Consider the following 17460-nt stretch of genomic DNA (forward strand, 5'->3'; position numbering starts at 1 on the left):
GGAATGATAGATACGTGAGTGTGAATATATGTATCCGTGTGTAGATTTGCTTACCATATAAGCTACTGTTTTACTACAAGCTATAGATTTCATTCAGGCATCATCAGGTCACGCGCCTGTACATCCACACCGGCATATATAATGCACACGCGCGACAATGTTTAATATATAATCGTGGAGGGATTATATATACAAATCCTTGGCAGTTAATGTTGAACGGAGCACGGAAGGGGGACACGGGAAAAATCTTCCGGTATTAAAAGCTTTTGCAGTAGGTTACTCGCCATCTACAACCAGCTTTCAACGACAATAATAATGATAGTGGTAACCACCACCACCATGTGGAAAGCATCTCTCGCGTACGTGCATCCATACGCCTTGGACTTGTAAGCCGATTCATCTCCCGCCCTCTTCTGGAAAACTTTAGAGAAAAGAAAGCACAATTCATATTGCATTTTCCCGACTGAGATAAGTAGCCTTGACATATCGAAGGCGAGCAAAGGAGTCCAGAATGGCCGCTTATACATTTGGTAGTGGGGGCGGGAGGGGGGGGAGGAAGGAGAAATCCCCAGAAGAGCTTTAAGGAAGGAAAAGAGAGGACAAAACTCAGCATTTCTCTTTCATGTTTCGGGGGAGGGAATCGATCCCCCTCCCACATCGACATCGCTGCAGCATCCCTCCACCCCCAGCCCAGAGCCCCCACCCCTCCCATCCCCGTTTGCACTGTACGTTTCGCTTTCTGAACCCCCGACGTTTTGCAACATCGCCTCGACAGAACGCAATCCATCCTTGATATGGAATGCAGAGGGCGGTTGACAGCCTGGGCGCACACCCCACACACCCCCCCCGTCCGCCCGCCCGCCCCGCTCCGCCAGGATTGATTTACGCCTGCCCTGACGCTTTATCAGCCTCACGAAAAAAGTTTGACCAATCATTTTGCTGGAAGCTCCCAACCCGGCAGTCCCGACTGTACTTTTTCTTGGCTGGGAAGTTGATGCTGGAGGAGGAAAGGGGGTTAAGCGAGAGTGTCGCCTGGTTTGGTGTTTTGTTTTGTTTTGTGTTTTTTTTTCTCCAACCAGCTCCCCCCTCCCCTCTCCATATACTCTAATATCTGTACAGCAGCTTAACTAGAGATCTACTCCTTATTTTTTTATTGCTTGTTCGCTCGCTCGCTGGTTTGCTTTCCCCTTCATTGAACCGTGGTGCTCGTAGGATGTCCAAGAATGTCAATTTCTGGAACTCTTAGCAATTACTATGTCGACTCCATTATAAGCCATGACAACGAAGACTCTCCCGCCGCTAAATTCTCTTCCGGGCAGTACTCAAACTCCAGGCAAACTACCCACACTGAACACCTCGAGTTCCCCTCCTGTAGTTTCCAGCCCAAATCCTCCGTTTTCAGCGCTTCCTGGACGCCTCTGCCGCCACACACTGCTGCTACCCTTCCTTCGGTCTACCATCCCTACCTCCAGCATCAAAACATCCCTACCTCAGAGAGCAGGTATCTACGAAGCTGGCTGGACCCAGTGCCCAGAACAGAAAACATAGCAGCCGGGCAGGGACCAGTTAAAACAGAACCGCTGCTGGGACACCCCGGGGAGATCCGTAAACAGGGGACACAGGAGTACCACTTAGACCCTTCTGCTGGAAGGGAAGGGATCGCTTCCAGTCAAAGGCCCAGCTTCGAGGACAATAAAGTTTGTGAAGGAAGCGAGGACAAAAGCAGGCCAGATCAAAGTAAGTTATAAAAAGTGAGGAAGTAAACATCATAAAAACCTAAGAGGGGGTGTCATAAAAGACACAATGGGCAGGGGAAACTTTAAAAAAAAAATTTTTTTTTAAAAAAGAGAAATGTCCCCCTTCCCCTATTTAAGCCACTGGTGTTAATCTAGGGCTGGGGGTTCTGGAGTGGGTGGTTTGCTCGGCTTAGTGTATTGTTGAAAGTGATAAAAGCATGGAAATTGGACAGTGAGGGTTGGAAGAGACTCGATTCGACTTTGCTTGCAGCCGGTGGCTTGAGGAAGGGACGGTTGCTTCGCGGGATTCGGTTGTATGTATAAAATTTGGCGGTGGGGGAGGACAACGATAATAGATTGGGGGAGTATTGAATGAGCCTCGGTGTGTGTATCGTGTGCATGTTTGGAGAGAGACTAAAGGAAACGCGAAGGATGAAAATAGTGTGGAAACAGGGGTGCCTTTGAGAACTAAGAAGGGAGATTCAGTTCTCCAAGTGTCCTTATTTGCCTTGGAGGACCTCGATCCCTGGTAGCGTGCGCTATCTTCTTCCTTGTTTATTATTGTTTGGATATGAAATGTACATTCCGCGTGGCTATGAATATTTCAGAGCCAATGCCTTCCCTTGTCCCGCCCAAAAACAGAATAAATAAATAAAAGAAGCAAGCTTTATTAGGGGGTGTTTCTTTGTTTTAAATTTACTAAGAGAAATATAGTATAGAACTCTTAAGCTTAATCATGTTTGCTTCTGCAATTTCATCACTATTATCTCTCTTCTCTCTCCCCACCCCCTCCAAACACAGACACCTTCGAGGAAAAATATTGTGAAAAAAACTGGGGATAGGGCTGGAAGGGAGAGCGACAAAATTTAATTCGAATCCTCTTTTCTTTTTCTTTTTTCTTTTTCCTTATAATGCAAGGTCTTTTGCCTTGCCCTTTGCCCAATGCCGGGGATGTTTCCAATAAGAGAGTTGACTTCAGTATTGTGATATGTGCGAATTCCCTGATAGTTTCAAATCAGGATGTAGGTTATTTCATTCACAAGATGACTTCCCAAGAAGTTTATTTATTTCATTTCATTTCATTTTTGAAGGAAAGGGGGCGCCAATGATGGCGGTGATTTTTTATTTGAATTTTTCTCAAAATTAAAACCGGTGCATTTTGCTAGTGTCTTGATCTTGATAGTATTTCATGAACAACTCCTGCCCCGGAGCAGGAAAGAAAGATTTGTGTTGCAGAATTGGCAGAAAATCCAGATCAGAAGGAAGGAAACATTTGAAAAGAATGGGAAGATTGAAGAGAAAAACTTGTCTGCCCCCCCTGACTCCCCCCCCTCACCTTCTCACCAGCCCCGAAATGGAGAGACAGAGAGAGACCTTGCGAAGAAAAGGCTTAGTTCCTAGAGATCCAAACTGACCACCGGTGTCCGGCATCAAGTTCTGTGGGGTGAAAGTGCAGGGAAGGCAGAAATGGGGAAAAAGCAAAAGGAGAGAAGGACCCCATTTGCCCCAGACAGAAGCTGGGCTTTCCACCTCAGTGCAATTCAGCTTATTCCTGAACTTCTTTATTGACAGAAAAGCGTTATCTTGAGTCTAATACACACCCTGCTTTTGTATGTGCATGTATGTTTTTGTGTCTGTATTTATGAATGTGCATTTTGGGTTTAAGAATAGCCTGCTAACTAAATCTCCCTTCCCCCCCCTCCTTCTCCATACATCCACTCCCTCCCTCTTTTCTTCCTTCCTTCTCTTGTTTTGCTTTGTTGTCTTTTGTTTCCTGTTTGGGGAATTGTGCGAAATGAAAAATAAACTTGTTTTCCTGTGCCAAACCTCATGTTTCCATGAAATGCCAAGAAATCACACGCACATCCATATCCCTAAAAAGGGGACCATTGTGGAGACTGCCATTAAAGATAGGTAGCAGTATTAATTATTAACAGCAACGCCTCTCTTTAATATTTAATTTTTTGCTTATTAGAGTCAGCCACTTCTGTGAAGGAAGTAGTTGCTAAGATTAGGAAGAGAGTGGAAAGTAAGCTCTGTGTGTGTGTGTGTGTGTGTGTGTGTGTGTGAGAGAGAGAGAGAGAGAGATAGAGAGGGGGGGAGAGAGAGGGAGAGAGGGAAACAGAGAGAGACAGAGAGAGATTCAGAGAGAGGGAGGGAGGGTGGGAGGGAATGGATTTCATTTTACCCATGGAGAAATGGCGTCTGTACTCCCTCCTGCCATTCAACAAGAATTGAGGCTTGCAAGGCTGCTTTTAATTTCAGCAGGAGGCCAGGAAACCAGGCAAGAGCTGACTTTTCTGCTGCAGCACCCCCAGTCCTTTTCCTTGGTAGCAGAATTCCCTCTGTGTGAAAGAACCCAGTTACTAATGGATTAGGCTAGCTTGTCTTTACATGAACAGCACAACACACACAGACACACACTCACATCCAGCTGCCTTTTTGTTTTGTTTTGTTTTGTTTTGCCTTTGGTGGAGATGTGGCCACATCAGACCTACTATAGTCCTGTTTACTCACCTCTAGCATTTTATTGACTTGGCTTCTAGCCACAGTGCTTCTCCTTCTCTGCTCCTCATAAAAGGTCTCATGAATTCTCCAAATCAGGGCTGTTACTTCTGAAACTCTGCTTGGGGTAAAATAATATCCATAAGCAGAAGGGACTATATGCCACGGCTGGGGAGACTGTTGTGGCTTTCAAGAGAGGATATCCCCCTTCTCCGTTTGATCCCCTACTTTGCTGGATTAGGAAGCTCCATGATGAAAACACGGGTGCTCTAGACAACAGACAGGTAATTTGTTTCTCCCTTGTACCACAAAAAGAAAAAGAAAGAAAAAGAAAAAGAAGGAAGGAAGGAATTTCTATTTTATGTCAATACTGACAAAAAATATGCCTTTCACACCAATATTTAAAAGATATGTGTGGATTGTTTACCTATCCAAGTACCATATAAATAGATTCATTTAAAAATTTTGAATAAAGTGCCACTTTCCTCCTTCCTTCCTTCCTTCCTTCCTTCCTTCCTTCCTTCCTTCCTTCCTTCCTTCCTGTCTTTTATACCTAAATAAATATACTTTTCCATCTCTTAAATAAATTACTCATTTTCCTTTTCCCCCACCACCCTTCCTTTCCAAAGTCTTCTTTGTTATTTGCAGGTCAAACATGACTATTTTGATATGTGGCAGATATATTTTGTACATCTATTTTCCCAACATTATATTGTAGGTAAGACTTGGTAGGTCTCCACTGCACATGAGTTTGTCTTCAAATAATTAAAAAGTTCGTCTGTCCAAAGAGATTTTGAGAACCTTGGAGGATTTGGTGTCAATTCCTGAGTGACCCTGTTTTTTGGGTTTGTTTTTTTCCCCCCTCCAGGTAATCCAGCAGCCAACTGGTTGCACGCTCGTTCCTCCCGGAAGAAAAGATGCCCCTATACAAAGTACCAGACCCTGGAACTGGAGAAAGAATTTCTGTTCAACATGTACCTCACCAGGGACCGTAGACATGAAGTGGCCAGGCTTCTGAACCTGAGTGAAAGACAAGTCAAAATCTGGTTTCAGAATCGCAGGATGAAAATGAAGAAAATGAATAAGGAACAGGGAAAAGAGTGAAACTTCCTTCTTCTTCTTCTTCTTCTTCTTCTTCTTCTTCTTCTTCTTCTTCTTCTTCTTCTTCTTCTTCTTCTTCTTCCCCCTTTCTCTGTTCTACCCTAATTTTCATCCCTCCCAAACTTAGATGGTTTTTGATGGTCAATGACTTCCTTCTCAGCTTGAGATGACTTCAGAAGCAAGCAATCTAGAAAGAGGCCTCCTCTTGGGTGGCAGGCAAAGGATTCAGAAGACTACACATGCTTGTTTTCATTTGACATCCTCCCTACTTTTAAAATATATGTACTGATAACTCCAACAAGGAACAATAAGGGGGGGGGAATGCTATGCACAGAAAGGTAATTGTTGACAGGCAATATTCTGTAAGCATAGCTACTTTCTTCTGTTGGTTAGGCCTTCCCAAACTTGAAGTGTTCCAAACAGTGTGAGCTTCAGTGTGACCCCCCCTTGCCATAATAAATGAGAATGGGGAGAGTTGTGATGCAAGGCACTGGAAAGGCAGCCATTGCAGGAGGGTTGCTTTGAATGCTATTGATTAAGCCAAGAAAAGGAAAGGAAAGGAAAAGAAGGCTGACCTTAAACCTGCCCTCAACTAAGGGCATGTCCTCCCCCACCCATCCCCAGGCTGGAACTGGATTGATCCAGAATCAACAACTGTATAGATGCCCAAGTGAACCCAAATTCAACCTCCATACCACATTCTTTTTGTTAAGGTACATAAGATCTCTCCTCTATGGAGTACAAGGAGGAAAACTCCAGGAAAACCATTTATAAACCATGAACTTTTTGAGGGCTTGCATTCAGAAGGCATCTCTCTTTCCTCCCTTAGCCTGTTTGATGAGCAGCTTTTAGAAAGGAAAAAAAAAAAGGTTAGTCAGAACATTGCCCCAAGCAATGCCGAAAGCAAACTTTCACCAGCATCTGGGGAAGACCACACTCCCTGATTTGCTTATTCCTTTCCTTCTCTTTATTTGGCGTTGGAGAACTTTCCAGTTTGCTCGCATTTCTCCACTAAGACATTTTTAAGGAAATAAGGAGGGTCAGAAAGCAAAAGCCTTTTGAGCTGCATGTGAAGCTAGATATCTAAATTTGTAAAAGCAGGGGACTCTTTGCTTTTGGTATCTATAATATACTAAGGACAAGAGTTACCGGTATCCAGAAGGGCACTCAAAGTACCAAGCGTGACAGAGGGTCTCTGAGTCAACCCTCACTTATCCAGTTTCACAGAGAAGTTTTAATACTTGAATGTTGAGGGATCCACCTCCTTTCCTTGTCTTGGAGGATAAAGCCACATTTCACATTTATTCTAACGCAAACACAAAGTGATCCAAAAGGGTAGTTGATTGCTTTTGAGGTAGAAATTGCTTTCTTTGATTTTAAATACGTTTTATATCTCCTTTGTTTACAAACAGAAAAACAGTCCCATTAGATAAAAGGGGGGTTCCATGTCTTTGGTAGCCCCATTCTTCACTTTTAAATAATCAGGCTTGGGATTTTGTTTCCTTTATGATTATTGAAGTGCAACCCCACCGTTTGGAGGGCTTGGATGGAAGGGAGTTCAGGGAGGGGGGGTAGGTAAGTTACTTTAGTGCAAGAGGCTTATATGGTGTGGGAGGGCTGTTGTTTCTGTGGGGAGAACTGTTTGTGAATGTGCTCTTGTGAAGCTTCCTCTTGTTTTCTGTGGCTTATAAGAATGTAAAATGGGGCTTAAACCATTTTAAGCTTTTAAACAGTTGCAGAACCAGAAAAGGCTCCACATTTCTAAACTGATTTCCACTGCTATTATGCACTCCCACTTTTTAGATATAACACCATTCTACGGTGAGAAATTTTCATAACATAACAGGGGTGAGGAAGGGGGGAAATACTTGCCTAAATGTAAGGCTTTTTCTCTTTGTAGACAGGAGTCCCAGAAGAAAAATCTAATTTCATAGAGTGATGTACAGAATTTTTCTATCATTGTTTTTGTCTGCCGTCATTCTTTCAAATTTGATAGGCAGATTTTAACTTTACATTTCAAATAGCATTGCTTGGTTTGAAGGATTTTCTGAAATGGCAAGCAAATAAATCTTTTACTCCAGCACATTTTTTAATAATATTTTAGCGGGTTTTTGAAAAATTGCTTCCTGGGGGTGGGTGGGGGGAAACAAAAACTTGAAATGCCCACATCCTAGACAAGTTGTCTTGGATCAGGAGAGAAGGATTGCTGGGCAAATCCTCTACAAAGCAAACAAATTGTTGCTGTGGGAGAAAAATATAGGGTATAACCTAGGCTTAAATTCTGCTAACTTCATACTGTTTTCAAAACCAATTTTATATTGGGCTTTAAAGGAAAAAGTCGGAGCTTCTGCATTTATCTGTTTAACTTCTCCTAATAAAAAGAAAGCTGGAAGTATTGTTTGGTTTTTAGATAGCACTGCCAGCATTAGAGAGTCTATCGCACCAGCTAGGATATGGGAGGATTTGGGGTGGTTTGGTGGTTTATCCACGGCATTTATTTGCCTCCAGTAGTTCTCAAAGCCGACCAGACACCCTGAGCATTGCAGAAAACCTGCTCTGAAATTCTCTCCAGATTAATACGAACATTTTGTAAAGAAAAACATTCTCCACACATGTATTAGCATATTAACTGATTTTAGACATAGACGCGTTCCTAGACCTTATTAGTGAAGACAAGAGATGTTTTTGAAAGCTGCATTTTTGGTAATGCATGGATTAATAAGAGAAACTAGTTGATTTCATTAGAAAAAAGTCTCTTTGTAGAGGAAAAATGTTGAAAAAAATATTGTTTCTTCAGTTCTATAAGGTCAAAATGTATTTTCTACAGTTGTTTAATCCCACAGAATAAAAATCGATTTAAAGGGGACCCTGACCTATATCTCATTGTGTTATACTGCTTCTTCTAAAACTGCAGAAATATTTGCACTTGTGTTTGTTTTTCTTTAGTGGCTCTTTAGCGTGTATTATAAAGATATTTTAGGTTTGATTTGGTTTGTTGGAGATTCTCTCCTTTGTCCTTAGAAAAAGCTCATTCTCAGTGTATTTTTATTTCTTTCCGTGTGAAGTCGGCTCCATCTCTGAATCTCTTCAACAAAACAGAAATAAAGCAATTCTCTGTCTTTCAATTTAAAAGAGTCTTTCTTGTTACTTTTAGACCAGAAAACAAATCATAAAGGACTGATGAATGAATGGGAGAATATGCGTGAGAGAATGAATGAGATGTTTACCTGGTACAGGAAAGAGGTGTAGACACTGAAGGTTGTTTTCCCACAGGATGGAAGGGTGATGATCCAGAATTCTTCAGTTTCAGAGAAGGAAGGAAGAAAAGAAGGAAGACCAACTAAAAAATTTCCAATGCCCAGTAACTGTCTTGTAATTTTAACCAAAAAGTAATTCAGATTAAAAGAATAATATTTTAGATTTTGCCAAAGTCAATATCTGGATATCTTTATTCTCTACTCAAAAGAAAATCATGCATAGTTGCTTCCATTTTTGTTTATATCCACAATCCACGTAATTGTACAACTTCTTGAAAGATTATGAAGCCTTTTTTTAAAAAAACAAGCACATTATCTTCATTACCACAGACATGCATACGTGTATGTGTATGTACACACACACACAAATATATATATTCCAAAAGGAGAATGAAATGATTGCTAGATGCTGGATATTACTGGAGTAGAAGTGGGAGAGTAGCTTGTCATAAAAGAGAGAAGAAAAGTCTGTGCGGTAGGCTGCAATAAAAGAATATGACCGCCATAAAACTTTATAGGGTATAAATTTCTGAAGGTTAAGGAACTAAGCAACTGTAAAGCAAACAAGAGTAGGAAACTTTCAGAAGCTCCTAAATTACCAGAGTGTCTTTCTATGGTGGGGGAAGAGGATAAAGAAGGAGCAGGGATGTATTTTGTCCCAGAAATAAGAAACATTTTAAAAAAGGAGAAAAATTAAATAAAGGAGTGGGGGGGGGGGGAGAAAGAAAACATTTCTTAATTTATCCAAATCTTGTGGATTCTGTGAAAATCCTGTGTTCTGGATTGCTTCAGCCTTTGTCCGTCATTTCTTATCACTTTCAAGTTGCCAGCATCCTGGATCATAAACTCTCAGCAACATCCCCTTTTCTTCCCCCACCCCCACCCCAAATACCCTATCACCATCACCACCAAACGTAGACACACACTCCAAATCCTGGCCAGACGTCTGGTTTTGGAAAGCTTTTTCTGCCCTCTTTTTAATCTATCTACAGCCCAAGCTTTCCCTTCCAGAGCAGAATACTTCAATTGTTTTGTCTCGGGCTTTGAAACAATGGTGGTTTTTCAAAAGCAGAATCCCAGAATCTCTGTCATTTATTGTCCTGAAAACGACCGGATGGAAAGCAACGCAGTAGAACTAACCAAGAATTCTGAGGAGACAGTGGTCATTTTCCACTTAGAGTCATAGAAGAAATCTTATACACTCCTTCATGATTTATCATTGGTAACACTCGTTTAAAATGCACACAATGGAAAAGAAAAGATGGGATCCATAAAAGCATCACAACCAATCTCCCTAACCCATCTTTGCTTATTACCATCTATTATTTTTACGGGCGTCTTACTTCAAATGGTCGTTAGATGGTGCTATCACTCCATGGTAGAAATAACCAGACCGCAGTATCTTTCCCTCTTGAGTCTACAACACCTTGATTTCATTACGAACAATAAACGGAATTGTTGCTCGAAACCATTGTGAATAAATCCCCGAGCATAAAATATAGGACTAATCATGGCGATCTTTCTGGAGCGTTTCTTCTCAGAAGGTATAAATACTCGGTCCATTGGAAGGCGAGCAAAGAAGGAGAGATGAAAACTTGTCACACAAAGGCCGCCAGAAGATCCGCACACACCCCGAGCCAAAAAGGGGAGTTTGTATAATTGTTTCTGCGTAACTCCATTTGTCTTAACAGAGCTTTGTGGGAACAATTTAATGCTGAACTTGTTACCCAGAGTATGATTAAACGTGTGTGTTTGTTTGTTTGTGTGGGTGGGTGGGTGTGTATGTGCCTGCTTCCCACCCCCCTCTCTGCGTGTGATTTTAAGCAAATAGTTCTTTAACCGCATAAACGACACAATCCGAGCAATTTTCTTTGGCCCCGCTACTTGTTTTGTGATGTCAGAAGGATTTGATAGTTATACCGCTATTTTCAAAATGTAGGATTTATTTAGCTAGAGAGGAAAAATAGGTCACAAATTCTAGGAGATGTCATGCGTTGTCCAGCCAACAGAGATCTGGGCATACTTTGATGGGAATCATTGTAGATCATTATATAGTATGGCAATTTTATGAGAATCATCATAAATATCCTTAAATATTTGCAGTGTTGTCGAACAGTTTATTCTCCAGTGTATTTGTCCAGCTTTTGAAGAATGTGGAGGAATTGTCTGGCAACACAAATTCCAGAATATCTTGTGTTTGTGCTTAGTTACATTAGAAAAGGACAGGGACCTTCTACATGAATCAAAGACAAATTTACCTGTGGTTCTTTCAAAATACAGTTAGGACCAAGTAACTCCAACACCATCCTCTCTTTTTTTAAAAGGACACAGATGTGTGTTTGTAAAAGTATACATGAGTACTCATGCGCACCCATATTTATATACATGTTTCTCTGTGTGTAGGTGAAAGAAGTATTTTCCAATGTCCCATTCAAAAGCATTGTCAGCCCACAAAGGAACCCAATAACAAGGGAAAAAAGAGATTAAAAACTAGAATCAAACCCATTTTAATAAAGATATTTTATAAAGAAAAATATACAAAACCCCCCACAAAATGTCAGAAACAGTCAAAATTCCATAAACTGATTAAACAACACACAGCGGATTTTCTACATTGCGAAACTAAACTTCAAGGGAAAAAAGAGAGAGATTGGATGTGGGTAGTCAGAAAACAAGAAAACGGAGAGTCCCATCCTCCCTTTTCTACTGCAATTCCTGGCAATGTTCAGCAACTCTAAAATAGATAAAAGCTGCAATCTTTTAACCAGATGTACTTTGTGCTAATTAATAGAAAAAAGCCTTCTTTTTTTTTAATCCACTCACGGAGCTATAAAACAATGAGAACTTACAATTTACCAAGTGATGTATTTTGGGGCAAGATTTTCTAATAAATCTTTCCTCCGCTGGGTATTTGTAAATTATATTCTCACTTTCTCTAGTGGTTTTTTCCCCCCTTTCCCCTATCCCCTATAATAGAAACATTTGCCTTTCATCAGAGGCCCCAAGTACAGTATACCAATGATTTAATGCTGATGACAATTCTTCATAGGATATCAAACACTAAATTGCCCTGCACGTTGGTTAAAATGCTAACTTCCAGGATAACTCAACTATCTTATCTTGATTCTGGTTCCTCTTTCTCTCTTCTCTCTCTTTCATCCTCCCCATAAGCATACACACAGACACACACAGACACAGACACACACACACACACACACACACAAATGAGGACTAGGCGCATCCTGGTAGTAAGCATTTGCAGATTAACAAATGCCTTTGGAGATGTCAGCCAGGTAGATTTTTTTTTTTAATGCCAGCAAATTCTAAGTATTTGAGGACTGGTTGTAAATACATATTGGTTGTGGGGAATCATTTTTGAGAAAGCTTTTGGAACAATCCTTATTCAGAGATAATACCTATTATATTCAGTGGTGCAGGACTGCATTTCACAGGTAAATGTCAGAAAGTTTGTGGCTTAGTTGTTAAGGAAATACTGGGGCTAAGTTCTCAGTAAAGATCCCAAAGGTTGTCCTATAAATCTAAGAAAATATTGGAGAAGGAAAAAGCTGGCCCCTGTTTTGTTTTGTTATTTATGGATAGCAATAATCAAACTTTTTTTTTTTAAAAAAGCATTTCTTCCATTTAATGGACAGGAAAAGAAAATATAGAAATAAAAGCTCTATTTTTAAGCACTCATTTCAAGTATTTCAAGGAATTATTATCTTTTAGAGAGGGGAAAAGGGTTGGAGAAAAAAATAGCATTTAAACAAATGAAACAGACTTATTCTTACATTTAAAACATAATTTAAAGCCTTCTTCGTTTTGTTTCTTTCCTCCTCCTTCCCTCTCAGCTGAACACGTAGGTAATATGGCTTATTTTCCCCCACCAAAAGATATATCTCAGGATTTTGACTAAAAGAAGTACAGGACTTTGAAACGATTTCTTTTCAGAGGGCTCTTCTGTTTTGGAATGGAATTATTTGGATTCATCTTTGGGATGCTAACCAAATATAACTGTATGGTGGTGGGAAGGCGCTGGAAGAAGAGAAGCTGGAGTGCTGGGCCCTTTTCAAGATTCCCAATACAAAAAGTGAGATCACAGCACAAAAATCTGTAATTTCAGATAATGCAGAAATGACATCTCTCTATATCAGGGTGTGAAGGAGTGCCTGGAGAAACAAGCTTATATAGTAGGGAAACTATATTTGAGAATTAGGATTGGCATCTTTTGAAGCAGGGAGGACACAGAAAGCTCCAACAAAATAATTGCTGATAGAGCTAAAGGACTACTAGAATTTATTTTCTAGTAGTGGTCATATGGTGGTGGTGGGATTGTTGAGTTAGCAAAAGCTGAAAGCAAATTAAAGCGATGTCAGGAAAATAGGAAAAACTCCACCTTCCTCCCCTAATCTCACTCTTGTCATCCCCCATCGTCCTCCATTTTTCTCCAGCATCCTTCCCAGTTAAAAGCACCTTGTGGTTTGAACTAGCCTTTTTTGGGAGGGGGGGGGGCTACTTCTGTGGATGGCACATGTGAACGCTCAGTTAAGAAGACTCACAACTGTGTTGGTTGGGAGCTAAGGAGAGGTGGGAGATATCTTCCTCTCTGCTCTCTGGAACAGAAGAGGATGGGGGGGGGGAACATAACAGGAGAGTGTGGTAGGAGGGGTGATATCAGGGAGCTGAAAAGTCAATGTTATATATGAAAAACTATAATCATTTTAATCCAGTATTGACACCCCAACATCTTGCAATAATCGTGTTTAGGCGCCAATCGAAACCTGGGTTTTTATAGCTGTGGAAGAAAGAACTCATAAAAACCCTCTAACAGCTTTTTATGTAGTGCAATATAACCAGCAAGAACATCTTGGAGTGTGTGTGGTTTTGTTTTCCTTTTTTAAATATTTATTTGTTTGACTCTCTTTCTGTATGTATGTCTGTGTTTGTGTGTCACCACATCTTTTTACTTAGCTTTATTTTTTGTGTGCAGTGTAGTTTGTTAAACAGTTTAAGGCCCTATCTTTTTTGGGGAGGAGGCCGTTACAAATGGACCATTTCTTTCTTTTGGCGCTGATGCTTAAGCCTTTATCAATAATAAGGAAATTGATCATTAAAATGTTAAATCTGACTATCTCGTTTGTTTTAAAATATGTTGAGGCTATAGGACGCCGTAGGATTTGATAACTTGGTATTAAAATACCAATTACATTTATAGGAGGCTTTTAGAAAAAAAGGGATAGCAATTAAATCCGGCCTCTTTTTACAGTTTTCCAAAGCAACTCTGACATTTTCCAAAGGGCTAAAACTGCCTCGTTAAAATAAAATTAAAAAAAAAATGAAAATTAACGATGGGAGCAAAGCCTCTCTTTAATTTTTCAACCCTCCCCAAATATCAATCTTTTGGGTGGGCTTAGGTAGATGATTTGTCGCGAGGCGAAGGCGAGAGATATCTCATTAACGTAGATAGTTTAGCATATTTAATCTCTATATTTACCCCACCCACCCCCTCCCTCTCTCCCTCGCGCTCTCCTCTCTCTCTCTCTCTCTCACTCTCTCTCTCACTCTCTCTCTCTCTCTTTCCTTCTCTGTCTCCCACTCACTCTCCTTCCTGCTCGCAGGCTGTTCAGAGTCCGTGTGGAGTATGTGGAAACCAATAGGATGAGGGTTCCGTAATAGATGCAAATGATCCAGAAAAGACACTGCGAAATATGAACAAACTCATTTGCTCCGAAGTAAATCACGGAAAACTGTTTATGAACTGGCACCTCGCCTTGGAAATGTAAAGCGAGAACTTTTTTTAAGTGCCGATATATATACATATATATTTTAAGGGGGGGTTAAAGAAGAAGGTGGAAAAAAAGAAGAAAAAGGAGAAGAGAGAGAAAGAGAGACACACATACAGAGAGGAATAATAATAACAACAGTCACAAACAACAACAGCAGCAATTTTAAAAAGCGGAATCCGATACCATGTTCATTGGAAAAGAGTTTTGACTCCATCCTCAGGATTTTTTTTAAAAAAAATCTATGCATATCTGTATATATTCCTGGAAATCACAAAGATCCGTGGGTTGGCGTCTCTTCGTTATCTTCTAACATCCTGTGTTTTTTCATCTCCCCTAACCCTGGTACCTAGATCTAAACCTATTTAAAATAAGATATTTATATGACAATGAGCTCCTATTTTGTCAACTCCCTCTTCTCCAAGTACAAAACTGGGGACTCCCTGCGCCCCAACTTCTACGATTGTGGGTTCGCCCAGGAACTCGGAGGGAGACCGACCGTGGTGTACGGGCCGAGCACGGGGGGCACTTTCCAGCACCCCACCCAGATCCAGGAGTTCTACCACGGGGCGTCCTCTCTCTCCAGCTCCCCTTACCAACAGAATCCCTGCGCCGTAGCATGCCACGGAGATCCCAGCAACTTCTACGGCTATGACCCGTTGCAAAGACAAAGCCTCTTCAGCGCTCAGGAATCCGACCTGGTGCAGTATCCGGATTGCAAGCTAGCCTCCACCGGCCTGGGAGAGGACGCGGACAATTCGGAGCAGAGCCCGTCTCCCACACAACTCTTTCCCTGGATGAGACCGCAAGGTGAGGAGGCATCTCAGGAAGGGCCAGGCGTCCAGCCGCCGAGAAGGCATTTCCTGAATCCATAAAGCAATTTCGCCTTCCTTTTTTCCCACCTCTTCAACTATCTTTCATCCCCTCCCTCCTTCCCCCCTACCTCAACCCTTGGTTACTTTGTACTGTTTTATGAGCGCAAACTTTTGCACCTCTGAATTGCTTTATCGCTTAATTACCCTGAAAGGAACCTTTTCTCCTGAATGGAGAGAACTGGACTTCTCTCCCCTCCTTCTTTCAATCGGAGAAGCTTCCCCTAAAGTTTATGGTACTTTTACAACCTCCGAGACCCCCTTTTTGTGTCTCTCCTTGGCGTCCTCCGCCTCCTCCCTCCCTTCTCTCGCCGCTTTGGTTATTATCTTTTAAATCTCTGGAGATGCGAGGGGGGCAGGCGGCGGCGGCGGTTGTTTTAAGGGCCGGGGAGGGCTTTCTTGCCAGAAACCTGGGATGTCGGGAAGGGAATAATTTCCCCAAGAAAATGACAGGGATGGGAGGAAAGGAGAGAGCGAAGTGAGCTACCCAGGAACCCGGGTGAGGTTGGAGTTCGGGCTAACAGAGAGGGAGAGCATCTGTGGACCTCTTCGTCAGTGCCCCTCTCCATCCATAGCTGTGTAATTAACCTCCCCTTTGTACCGTACAAGAAGGGCAGTTCCGCCGCTGCCTTTGTGTGTCTGTCTGTGTGTGTGTCTGTGTGTCTGTGTGTGTGTGTGTGTATGTATGTGTGTGTGCCCGCGCGCGCGCGCGTCTTTCGTTCTCTCTCCCTCAGTCCCCTAACCTGGTGGCTGTGTCTTCTCAATCTCCTTTTTTATTTCCCCTCACCCCAGCAGCCGCTGGACGGAGGAGAGGCCGGCAAACCTACAGTCGCTACCAGACCCTGGAGCTGGAAAAAGAGTTCCTTTTTAATCCTTACCTGACCCGAAAGCGGAGAATTGAAGTCTCGCACGCCCTGGGACTGACCGAAAGGCAAGTGAAAATCTGGTTTCAAAACAGGAGGATGAAGTGGAAAAAGGAGAACAACAAAGATAAGTTCCCCAGCAGCAAATGTGAGCAAGAAGAATTGGAGAAACAGAAAATGGAAAGGGCTCAGGAGGTGGAAGAGGGCGGAGAAGCACAGACGGGGGACAAAAAGTAGGCGCTGGAAGACTGGACAGGCAAGCCTCAGAAAGCCGCTCCCCACCCCCGTCCTTCCATTAATTCCAGTTAATGTGAGCGGTGGTTCCGACGGGGGGAGGATAAATACTGTTTGGGGAGGGGAATCTCGCCTTTTATTGCTGTAAAACAATATAGCTGTGAGCGTCTTCTTCTCCTGATTGTCCTTTGATACATACAATGAACTATATATTTAAAAAAAAAAGAGACATCCTGGGGTCTTTTTAGCCTTGTTGTTTGTTATTTTTCATCTTCTGGCCAGTTAAGAATTAGTAATAGTGTAATGCAATAGCTTCTGTTAACCATGGCTGTGAAAAATTTCCCTCTCTCCCTCTCTCTCTTTTTTCTCCACCTCCCCTCCTTCTCTTCCCCTTCTCTTATTTGAGACCAGTGCTATGGAAATGATGTACAAAATATACACAACATTGCACTTTTGAAGACTTTCTTCCTTACTCCTATTTTTCTTTTTTCTCATCCCTCCTCTGAAACACCTCTCTCTCTCTCTCTCTCTCTGTGTGTGTGTGTGTGTGCGGGTGTCCCTCTCATTCCTTGTCTCTTTCTGCCTTTTTCTCGTGTTGTGGTTAAACTCCCCTTCTGCAGGTAGCTCTAAAAATATACCCAACAACATGAAACTGCCTATTTATGCTGTAGTTGTCTTCATTTTTGATTGTCACAGACCCTCTTACCTTTTGGATTCACATTTTGTTTTATTTATCTGTCTTTTTAAGTGTTTTTACCTTTTAAAAAAGAAAGAAAAAGGAAAACAAAATAAAAATAAAAAATGTGTTTCTCGTTTTCTCTCTTGCCTTTCCCATTTAGTTGGCATGCACACAGTGGAAGAAGTTGTAAAAAGTGTTTTTCCCTTCTGTTTTTTTTTTGTCTCCTCCCCCCTAGGTTTACTGTGAAAAAAGAGAATGTATACTGTATACGTGAATTACTTTATTGGGGGTGGGGAAACTAATGCTATATTTTGTTGTTCTCTCTTCACCTTGTTCTATTGTTGAAGCTGGAAACGGCAGAAGAAAGGAGTTAAAATAAAGTTTGCAAGCCACAATTTCCCCATGACATTGTTCTTTTTTCATTCTGCTT

General features: G+C 41.7%; 2 protein-coding genes across 5 annotated transcripts; both read left to right on the plus strand.

The window, feature by feature from the left end:
• Positions 1-730: 730 nt before the first annotated feature.
• HOXB9 (homeobox B9) lies at positions 731-8467 on the plus strand. Of its 2 annotated transcripts, none has more exons than XM_034415526.3 (2): positions 731-1737; positions 5110-8467. In XM_034415526.3, exons 1-2 carry the CDS (start codon positions 1224-1226, stop codon positions 5343-5345), a joined length of 750 nt encoding a protein of 249 aa, XP_034271417.1. In that variant the 5' UTR covers positions 731-1223; the 3' UTR covers positions 5346-8467. The 2 variants fall into 2 exon arrangements, 1 of the variants encoding a protein (XP_034271417.1); XR_004591093.3 differs by lacking the exon at positions 731-1737 and adding an exon at positions 1754-2050 and having other exon boundaries at positions 5110-5200.
• Positions 8468-14104: 5637 nt separating this feature from the next.
• On the plus strand, positions 14105-17425 carry HOXB8 (homeobox B8). 3 transcript variants are annotated; one of them, XM_034415549.3, is made up of 2 exons: positions 14105-15192; positions 16047-17425. In XM_034415549.3, exons 1-2 carry the CDS (start codon positions 14766-14768, stop codon positions 16352-16354), a joined length of 735 nt encoding a protein of 244 aa, XP_034271440.1. In that variant the 5' UTR covers positions 14105-14765; the 3' UTR covers positions 16355-17425. The 3 variants fall into 3 exon arrangements, 2 of the variants coding, with proteins under 2 accessions (XP_034271440.1, XP_034271441.1); XM_034415550.3 differs by having other exon boundaries at positions 14156-15192; positions 16050-17425; XR_004591097.3 differs by lacking the exon at positions 14105-15192 and adding an exon at positions 15208-15833 and having other exon boundaries at positions 16047-16153.
• The last annotated feature ends 35 nt before the right edge of the window (positions 17426-17460 follow it).

This window comes from Pantherophis guttatus, chromosome 4 (assembly GCF_059756535.1).
Source record: "Pantherophis guttatus breed Tessera chromosome 4, ASM5975653v1, whole genome shotgun sequence".
Classification (NCBI taxonomy): domain Eukaryota; kingdom Metazoa; phylum Chordata; class Lepidosauria; order Squamata; family Colubridae; genus Pantherophis; species Pantherophis guttatus.

Coding starts and splice junctions, on each gene's coding strand:
- HOXB9 (XM_034415526.3), top strand. CDS start 1,224: ATGTCAATTTCTGGAACTCTTAGCAATTACTATGTCGACTCCATTATA. Junction 1,738..5,109: donor CAAAAGCAGGCCAGATCAAA/GTAAGTTATAAA, acceptor TCCCCCCTCCAG/GTAATCCAGCAGCCAACTGG.
- HOXB8 (XM_034415549.3), top strand. CDS start 14,766: ATGACAATGAGCTCCTATTTTGTCAACTCCCTCTTCTCCAAGTACAAA. Junction 15,193..16,046: donor TCCCTGGATGAGACCGCAAG/GTGAGGAGGCAT, acceptor CCCTCACCCCAG/CAGCCGCTGGACGGAGGAGA.